The sequence below is a fragment of the Aristolochia californica genome, unplaced genomic scaffold, assembly GCF_029961685.1.
Source record: "Aristolochia californica isolate CCGP_79_NKW_82.1479 unplaced genomic scaffold, dmAriCali1.0.hap1 SCAF_16, whole genome shotgun sequence".
Classification (NCBI taxonomy): domain Eukaryota; kingdom Viridiplantae; phylum Streptophyta; class Magnoliopsida; order Piperales; family Aristolochiaceae; genus Aristolochia; species Aristolochia californica.
Genome location: NW_027181837.1, coordinates 2,951,110 through 2,961,404, shown reverse-complemented (window position 1 = coordinate 2,961,404; position 10,295 = coordinate 2,951,110). Strand labels below are relative to the sequence as shown.

Below are 10,295 nucleotides of genomic sequence, written 5' to 3'. Positions count from 1 at the left end.
TTTAGCTTTGGAAACCAGAACACGAAGAGGTACTCCTATTTTTAATTATGTTCTCTTGGAAAGTCAAGATTAGAGAAAATGATCCGGATCGTTGATTATGATCGGACGGAGGAGATAACGTTTCATATATTTCGCACCAAGACTATGGGTTAGATAAATGGGTCGGTTTAGGGTTTGGGTTGGTTTAAGTTTTGTCACATCTAGTGATTGTTGTCGCATGAATGAAAACATTATCAACAAGGATTTTTAGGGTATTTTTGTGAGAGTGGTTCTGTCTACTTTTGTGAGCGGTGGTTTTTCGTACTTAACCAACTAGTCTTTTACGTTGTATTGGCCAACATCTTGACAATTTTTTCATGGTTCCACAAATCTTTGTTTTTCTTTTCTATTTAATAAAATATTAAATTCACAAAAAGATGGAACTTATATGGTGGCTGATTTAGAACAGCCAAACACCCATTTAAATCAATCATTGATTCAGACTCTTCTAGATAGAAAAGATAGTATCAACCAATGGAAGATTGATTCATGTCCAATTTTAACAAAATAATATATATAAACAGATAAGAAGGTGGTCCAATTGGACCCAATTCAATCAATGGTTAAATCTAGTTTAATCGATCGTATCGACATTAGTCATCCTACTAGTTTGATGACCGATTCAATTTTAATAACATTGGGTTTGACAACTAAAGATTTCATATAACATTGACACAACATATTAGGAACTCCGACAAATCAAACTGATAAAAGACATTAAAACATTGTCTCCTAATTCGTTCCCACTCGAAAGTACTCCTAGTCGTATTTTGTCATGCATTAGTTTTTACTTTTTGTTCTACTAAATACCCAAGTTTAAGAGCTTAATTTCGGTACTATGACCTCCTTAGAAGTAGCAATTTCATTAAAAATGGGTCTCACTCCTTGTTTCTTCTCTATATAAAAAAAGATAAGCTATTTGTAGGAAAATAGGAGAGAGAGAGAGAGAGAGTTCGCATATTTTGTTTTAAAAATAATTAGTGAAAATAAAATAATGATTAAATTCTCGTTTTTATTGACTATTTTGGGAAATAATAATGGTCAAAATTTTATTTTATTTTTATTTATTTTCCATACCCTTAATAAGCTAACCACGAGTTGATTTCGTTGGTTTTTATTCCTTGGAAACAAAAATCGAGAAGGGAAATGCCACTCGTTTTGATGCGAGTAGAGATTGGGGTAGAGGGGGGTATGAGTATGTATCAGAATAGAGTAATACATACAAATCGAAGCCGAGCTATCTCTAGTACGCGAGAAAGATAAAGGAGAGCCAGAAAAGCGTTCGAAGAGATTAAATTAGCAGCTCTTCTTCGAAGTGGCGAACCTCTCTCACCCGTTTCCCCAAATTCCCAGTTATTTTTACCTCGGGGCCTTCGAACTCAAATGGGTTCCCCCATTTACGATGATTGAGTGCGAAGCCTGACTGCAATCTTCCTCTTTCCATTGATCAGTTCGAGCGCCAAAATGGTTTCGTCAGTCTCTGAACGACAAGCGCTGGCAAGGCTCTGCGCCTCGCGGGACTGGTCTAAGGCCATTCGCATTCTCGATTCTCTCCTCTCCCAGTCTTGCTCGGTCCAAGACATTTGGTATCGGCTCTCTTCCCTTTTGGTTTCCTCCTCTGTCTTGCCTTGCCAATTGAATCTTAAAATATATTTGCTTGGTTTCAGCAACCGAGCTTATTGTTATAGCCAGCTTGAGCTCCACAAGCATGTGATCAAGGATTGTGACAAGGCTCTGCAGATGAACTCCACCCTTCTCCAGGCCTACATCCTCAAAGGTCTGTATTATGATAGAATTGTGATTGCTACAGGATGTTCTCTTGTTCATTTCTGTTGCTTACTGTTCTACTTTTGCGTAGGTTCAACTAGAAAAAGCTGAAAGACTTCAATGAACTAGTTAACTTCAGAAATAGCTCTGTCGTAGTTGTCTTAAATTATTCCTAGTGTTAACTATTCTTTGAAGCCATCTGTGCAGTTTTATGTGGTTTAATTGCTAAATTCAACTTTTATACGTCGTCCATTTGGATTTAGTCCATTTAGATTGAAAAGATATCCCTGCTGACTTTATCTGCCAGGCACTGAACGCTTGGTCATACTCGTTAAAAGTTGTGTGTCAGATAGGAAATTAGACATCATTTTCCTTCTTTCTGAGCAAATACTAGTTTGATAATGGTAGAGCGAATGCAAAACACTACACTATTTCTGTCCTGAAGCTTGAAGAGTATGTTAAAGTAGAATGCTTTCACAGGAAGAAATTTTGATGCTTGAAGTGTATCTTTGGACTGTTCAAAGTATAAAGTAAATCTGAATGACTAGTTAATTCCTTTACCCAAGGTAAACAGTTGACCACAAACAATGCAAGATAACAAAATCAATGAGTGCCACAAGTTCTGGGTTTTATTTGCAAGCCCTGGGTTTGCGTAAAATGGGGATGAAGACAAAGCAAGGGAAAAATGGAATTGGCATGTCTCAAAATAGTTTTATATGTAAGAGGAAAAGAAATATGATTATCTTAACACTCTTTTCAAAGACTCCACAATATACTTAAAAACAGTATAAGTTTCTTGGTTAAAACTGTCTTAGGTCTGAGAAAGAATGTGAATAGATTGTGAGGCTATAATTACTTCAGCCGGGGACAGGGTTTAATTTTGTTCCTCATTGCAGTGCTGTTTGCTTTTACCTTTTAACTCCCGAACCAATGGTGTTTAGGCAAGTTTTTTTTTTTTTTTTCATGGGCTTTTTACTGATTAAAAATGAACCAATACAATTGTGAGGGAGAGGAATTCCTCCACCCTCAAACTGCAATAGGAAAGGTGTCTTCAGCAAGCAGAGATTGACGGGAAACACCATCTTTAGCAAGGTATCTGTGAGATACTATTGGCAGCTCGAAGATTATACTGCCAAGAAATAACAAACTAATTACATTGATCTATTATTTCCTAAAAAATGTAAGCCTCCAAGGAGGTGGGTAGTTTTCCTGCATCTAACTAATATCTATGACTGGTTCTCCTTTGATTGTACTGGTGAGTTAAATTTCTGAAAGAGTAACTTGGTTCCTTTCAGAAGAGCTCTTGTTTCTGCTTCTGCAGATTCACATACACCTAAGGGCCCTGAGTACTGGAGAAGATGCCACCCTTCATGATCTCTAATACCACCACCGCCAATTCCAGCTGTCCCAAATTACCAAACCAACATTTGTTGAAGTTAAGCTTATGTCAACATAATAATGGGGGAAAGATTGAATGTGAGAGTTTAGGTGGTGGATGAGCTTTGAAGGTAGAGACCAACTTCCATTGCTTCCTAATGATTGAAATGGGGAAGGGTGGGAGTCCTTTGTGGGTGTGGGCCCATAACAGAAGGTCTGCATTATGCCCTCAATGATGCGACTCACTGAGATGGAACCTGTAGAAAGGGAAAAATAAGTGACTGAAGGAGAAGAAGAGAGGAGAAGAGGAGAATAAGCTTGGCAGTTGTGACAAAAGAGAGAGTGTCATGTTAGGGATCAGGTCGACCCTTGATACTCTTTTAATTACTTCATTAACTAAAATCTTGGAAAATGGCATCAATACCTCTCTACTCCTTTATTACATATATAATCACTTGCTCATATAAATAACAGCAGACTAAGACAGAATAATATCCTAAAGATAGAGGGATCATAATAAGAAAAATCCCTAAACTACCCATATAGTGAAATAACCAAATTACCTATCTGTTATTTATTACAACGAACCCTTGTCGATGTCCTTTTATTATGTTATTTTTAGAGGAACCATGGAACAACAGCCATGGCAACTCTCCATAGAATTTGCACAGTTTTTGGAAGGCTGCATGAGTAGAACTAAGATAAGGACTCTGAGAAGGAAGTTGCACGCTTAGATGGATCCTGAGCTTGCTGAAATTAGCTTCTCTCAAGCACATTGATACTTAATGTATTTCCTCAAGAATATGAATGCTCATTCTTTCAAGGACTATCGCACTTAAATATTCTTCCACTATCATGATGCAGTTTAAGGATATTAATGGTCAATATCATGATCTTATCCATTGATTCATTACTTTCTTTTCTTCCTTTTCCTATCTGATGATGTCTAAAAATGATAGAAGCCTATCAAGGATACATTAAATTTGGCCTGTGGCACAAATTGAAGGATCACTTCCTTGACAATTAAAGATGCCTACACTAGCATTTAATTTTGAATCTTGTAGAGGGATCAAACTGTTGCTCAAGTTGATTCACTTGCAAGGGGAGGAATTTCTCAACAACATTATGTTCATGTTTTTTTTTTTTTTTGGGAAATTCATCACCACTATATACAATTAGTTACATTGAAGTGGGCCCACAGGATGACTGGTAAAGTACAAGTGTTGCCTTTGTCTTGGTGATTATCATGCAGTCAGTTGTGTTGCAGGGTTGCCAAGGTGATCACAATAAACAACAAATTATGATTTTTTAAAAATAAATAAATAAATAATTATTTAATATGCAAGAACATGATATGATCGTGATTATCTCTATGTAAATCATCATGAAATCTGTCAAGGGGATTGGTCTGTCAAGAGTGTAATCTTCTTTTGTTAGGCAGGTCCATCCACACGTAATCCCCAAGTTTCAACACTGTTTACCTTTAATAGTTTGATCTACTAACCTTGAGTCTTTTGCTATTATGATTAACTGTGGTATTTAGATTGATTTTAATTTCTGTCATTCGGTTCAGGATTCTTATCAAAAGACTGAGATTCGTTAGATGACTCATATATGTTCTTTGTTAGAACGAAATTTGCTAGATGACATGGGCATAAGAGCAAAAGTTACCTATTTCTTTCCTACTTGTGTTGCCTTCAAAACTTATAAAAAATAACATGCAGATTCTCCTACTTCGGCTTGTCAGTCCCAGCATGTTTATTCATTCTCTAAAAACAGATTTCTGTGAATTTTTATGTTATATTTGTGATTTATGCATTTTCGAAAAATTAATGTCTTCTCTGAAGTGAAAAAGGTTTGCTTTCTGTGCCGATCTGTCAATATTTTAGGTCAATCACTTTCAGCTTTGGGGAAAAAAGAGGATGCTGTCCATGCATGGGAGAAAGGCCATGAACTTGCCATTCGTCAATCAGCAGACTTGAAGCAATTGCTGGAGTTGGAAGAGCTACTAAATGGTGAGAAGCAGACCAGTATGAATAATTCCTGTGGGGAGACCTCTGAGGAGCCAACCAGCACAGTTACATCTGCTTCTGATTCTGGGTCTGAAAGTCAGCTTGAGACAATTGATACAAATGACATCCATAATAAGCTCAAAGATGGATCTGTAGTACACGGCAAACCTAATGGTGGTCTGGGGAACCAAAAGATTTTTTCTTCAGTAACATCAAAGAGCAAGTCAATAAGTTTAGATTTTCGATTATCAAGAGGAATTGCAAAGGTATTTAATCTATGTGCCACATGTATGCGTGCTGTTTGTGATCCAATGTCCAGTGAAGATTAACTTATTCTCTGATGGCATGGTGCTTCACATGTTTTTCTGATTGTCCTTAAAGTTGGTCTGTGACACCTGGCTGACATGTATTCTGTGAACATGTGTGAAAAAAAGAGATTCATGATCACTTGCAGATCCTTTTATTGAATGGAACTAGTTCAAGATCTGATCAACTTTACATATTGAAACTTCCCCACTTGTTCTAATTGGACTTTTAATCTCTGTTTAGTGGGTGTCCTTTTTTAGTAGTTAAGATTTCCATATTTCAGTTTTCTCAATTTTTTTTCATAATTCAGGTAAATGAAGGGAAGTATGATCAGGCCATCTCCATCTTTGACCAGGTTATCCCGACTACTAGGTTTTTCGTATCAAATAACTCTTTGATTTTTCTAGACACCTCTTCATTGGCACTTTGTCATATGTTTTTGTAATCAGAATGGTCAAGTTGGTGATGATTGTTAATAACCTCTTCTTTCTGCACTTGCCTTTGATCATTTTGGAAAATACAGATACTGAGAGATAATCCTACTTATTCTGAGGCATTGATTGGAAGGGGCACAGCTTATGCATTCCAAAGAGAGCTTGAATCTGCGATTGCAGACTTTACTAAGGTAGTTGTGTTTTGGCTGGCTTGTTTACTTACAGAGAAATTTATTATTTTTATCTGTTTGTTTATTTTATGTGCTTAGGCTATACAATCAAACTCATTAGCTGGAGAGGCATGGAAGCGCAGAGGCCAAGCTCGTGCTGCTCTGGGAGAATCTGCAGAGGCAAGGCTTGCACACTGCATTTTGATACAGGCTTATTTATTTTTAAAAATTTAAAATTTTAATTAATTAATTAATTAATTTTGTGTTTCTCATGCCGTCAAGTTTTAGACTCTATTTTGATTTTTCATATGTAAAGAAGCATGCTGAACTTAATCTCTTTGGCTTGAGGTGACCTTTTATCCTTTTTATGATAGTCTTGGCAATTCAATTGCATTCAGGACATTTCAGTAGGTCTGTCTACCAATGGTATCTGATGAATACTTTTTGAATATGAAATGTGGAATTTGGATATTCTGATATAATCTGGATCCATCCCATCTAAAATTTTCATTATAAGAATCCAATTCTCCAACTAGAGAACACATTGGGTAACTTCAGATGACTAAATGCAAGTTCCAGCAAGCACATAGTTAGATTTAGCCAGTGAAACAGCCTAATTTGGTCTTTGTTCAAAGCAGACACTGATTCTGTGTAGATCTTAATGTTAGCATAATTTACCTTCTCGAGCGGAATGGAACTTGAAGTTTGTTTTTGAGAAAGAAATAGAACTTGAACTTCGAACATAGGAAGGTGAATAGGTTTATTTCTTTTGAGCAGTGCTGTTGTAAAAAGGAAGAAATTGAGGAAGAAAGAATGACGAAAAGATAAGGAGATGTGGGGAGAGAGTGATTGCAAGAGTAAGTTTACAAAAATACCCCTCATAGCTCTCACTCATATAACTTCATGTAAAAATATCAGATTTCAATCAAATTGAGCCATAGGTTCCTAATAACGCATATAGTCTACTACTAACATCAACAATATATACGTTACTGAAAGTTACCAAAATACCCCTGCATATCTTTTAACAGCTGTTACTTGGGAGTTCTTTCAAAGGACTCTCTTCGTAATAAAAACAAGACCATAATTTTTTGATTTGTTACTATTTAGTTTGGGTACTCAGACCATAATAGGTTTGTTGGCATCAGTATTTAAAAAGATGAGTTGAGGATTAAGCATATATCAATCTCAGAGACAAAAGAAATTGCAGGGTTATTATGTGAGAGAAAAAAATAGTTCAACAAGGAGCGAATGCTTTACCTTTAAAAGGAAGTACCTGGACTTGGAGCTCTGTGACCTTCAAATCTTCCGGAACCAAAAAATAAGAAGAATTAGAGAAAGTTCATAATATGGATTTTCTATAAAAATACAAACTGGTGGTTTTTCTCTATGACCTATTTTATAGATTATGATGTTGTAGTAGCATGAGAAATACATTTAATTAGTAATATATTGTGACGTTTTAAAGATAATAAAATAACCAAAAGATAAAATGGTTTTGAACATATATTATTGTCTGATCATTAAACATGGGTATCCTACCCCTCACCTGAAAACTGAATGTTTGAGAGATTCCTCGATTATATTGATTGGGCTTTATTGCTGTATGTTTTGTGTCCAATGTGTTTTTTTTTTAAATATTAATTTTTTTGTCCAATGTGCTTATTTCTTGCTGTTTATCTTGGACCTTTCCTTTTTGTGGTTTCCTTTTCCTCTCTCTTCTGATTCCACTCTTCCGTAAGTATGAATTTGGTGGCATGATAACTTCCATGTATTTTCAGGGCCTCCTTATCCATTGAGTAGGGAAGTCAAACGATATGTTTGAGAGTTTTAAATTATGGTGTTAACTTGGTTTGATCACCGTATGAAAAGGGAAGAATCATTTTTTTTTACATGAAATGAGAGAGCTTGTAGACCTTGCTATGGTTGTTGGAAGTGTTGCTGGACTTGCATCATACTTAAACTTTGAACTTATAATTGCTGGAAGTATTTGGTCCCATGTTCCCCGATCTGCAAATTATGTTTTAAATGGTTGTGCTAAGCAGGGGGCCTCCCTCCATGCTCCTCTTGTAAGGGGGAGGCCTGCCTAATCTTGTTTTTGTTTCTGGTTTAATGAATTCATCTCTTTCTAAAAAAAATAAAAATCCTCAGCTCCGTGGTTTCCAAACTTTGTAAATAGACATGTACATGTGAGCTGATTTACTTTCTGTAATCCCTTGACTGCATCCAGGCTATAAAAGATTTAACAAAGGCATTAGAGTTTGAGCCCCACTCATCAGACATCTTACATGAAAAGGGTAAGTTCTAAAACTTCCTAGGTTTGCTTCCCTTTGTTCTCTTTAATCCTTATGTGATGGATGTTGCTACAATTGTATATATCTAAAACATGACTATTAAAATCATTGTAGGTTACCACTATTTTCATCATTATATTTATCAGGGGCATCATAGAAGTGAAAATGATGGTTCAATTTTTGCAGGAATTGTGAACTTTAAATTCAAGGATTACAATGCTGCAATAGAAGACTTGTCATCGTGTGTAAAGCTTGATAAAGATAACAAATCTGCATATACATACTTAGTAAGTTACTTGTGAACTTGCATTTGGGTTTACAAAATCTTTCCTGATACCCTCTAATTGGCAGAATCACATCTCTTGAATTGTGGCTTTCCTTTACATCTGTCTTTTCTTGTTGTGGAAATTTTGTGCACATAATTTTTTTGATGGAACTGCACATTAATGTTATAGAACCCAACCCAGTAAGGCCACTAGAACCAGTTCAATCTGTTGATGTGATGATTCAATTGATGTGCCACACAAAGGTGTATGCTAACAAGTATGCATCACTTGCATAGAAATATACTTGTAAAATATAGGGTGATGGGAGTATGATCTATATTTACCTTCCAGTCATTACATTTATTTACTCATTAAAATATTTATTTTCACTAAATAAAATCATCTTTCCTCAAAAAAAAAAAAAATCACATTAAAAAAATGTATTTGTTTTTTTTCTTTCTTTAGAAGTGAGAAGATTTTATTAATGTGAGAGAGAAGAGAGAGATTGGGGCTCCCTTTTGGCTGGGGGTTTGCAACTAATTACTGGAAAGCTAATACAACAATATATAAATATATTGATGCTACAGTCAGAATATTAGTTCAAATTGAAGATTACTAGTCTGCCAGAAAGGCTCCAAAAATTAAGAAAAACACATGGCACTTAGTTTTATAACTAAGTTGAACATATATTTAGACCTTTTGGAATATGGTACAACAATATTTGTTATTGTATCTTTGGTTCAATGGCTGCATGGGAGGATTTCAGGTGTGAGATCTTGGGTTCTAGTTTCATTAGGGATTTGGGGTTAGTTAGCGTGTGTAATTAATATTCAAAAAAATTAAGTTGCTTAACAAAAGGTTTCCAGCTACTACCAACAATGTGCATTATTGTCATGAGAGATGAACAAATCCTTTGAATGAAGGGCATACCGAGTTCTTATAAAAAAATTATATTAACTGAGTTGCATGTCATGGTAGTAACTAATAGGGCGTAGCTAGATGGTTTGTTAGAAAGTAGTGTCAGGTGTAATTATGCAATTTTACTGATGAAGATCAAGAGTCGTAACGAGTTCAAGGAAAAAAACAAAAAGGAGAAATGTGACTATTTGGCTTATTGAGAAGCCTAAGATTCGAGTTTTGTTATAGTAGGTTTAGGACATTGGGCGGGTTTTGGTTGTAATTTCTTTTTTAGTTTCATTGGGTTATGTATTAGTTCTGCTTTGTCTTGACCCATAAGAATTAATTTGTTTTATTTGTAATTTTCGTTTTTTAGTTCAATTAGCCTTTTAGTGTTGGTTTAAGGTCCATTAGGGTTCTTTTAAGTTTTAATCTTAACCCTTAGTCTCGGTCATAAGATGTTTTAATCTGGGCTGTTAAATTTTAGGGTTGTGGCTATTTAAAGCCACCAGAGTCCTGTGATTGGCACTTAATAAATAAAATTTTAGAATTATGTTGCTTGAGTGTGAAGCTATATCACTCTTGGAAGTGAATTCCAAAAATCAGTCGTGATGCCTTTCTTTCTCTTTCTTTCTTTGTTATTCTCCTAATTTTTTCCTTAAGAAAAACATCCTTTTCTGACTGTACATTCCAGTTCTATTTCAGCAAGAAAGAAGTCATTTTTTCATTTTTA

The 10,295-nt window shown here is 35.4% G+C and overlaps 1 protein-coding gene across 2 annotated transcripts in view; it reads left to right on the top strand.

The window, feature by feature from the left end:
* The first annotated feature begins 1,359 nt into the window (after positions 1-1,359).
* LOC137952933 (suppressor of RPS4-RLD 1) overlaps positions 1,360-10,295 on the top strand; it is a 36,137-nt gene continuing 27,201 nt past the window's right edge. For both annotated transcript variants that reach the window (XM_068800055.1, XM_068800053.1), the window contains exons 1-8: positions 1,360-1,625; positions 1,707-1,816; positions 5,073-5,461; positions 5,812-5,856; positions 6,025-6,126; positions 6,205-6,285; positions 8,336-8,402; positions 8,586-8,686. In XM_068800055.1, coding sequence (XP_068656156.1) covers positions 1,504-1,625; positions 1,707-1,816; positions 5,073-5,461; positions 5,812-5,856; positions 6,025-6,126; positions 6,205-6,285; positions 8,336-8,402; positions 8,586-8,686 — 1,017 coding nt within the window. In that variant the 5' untranslated portion in view covers positions 1,360-1,503. The remainder of the gene's footprint in view (positions 1,626-1,706; positions 1,817-5,072; positions 5,462-5,811; positions 5,857-6,024; positions 6,127-6,204; positions 6,286-8,335; positions 8,403-8,585; positions 8,687-10,295) is intronic.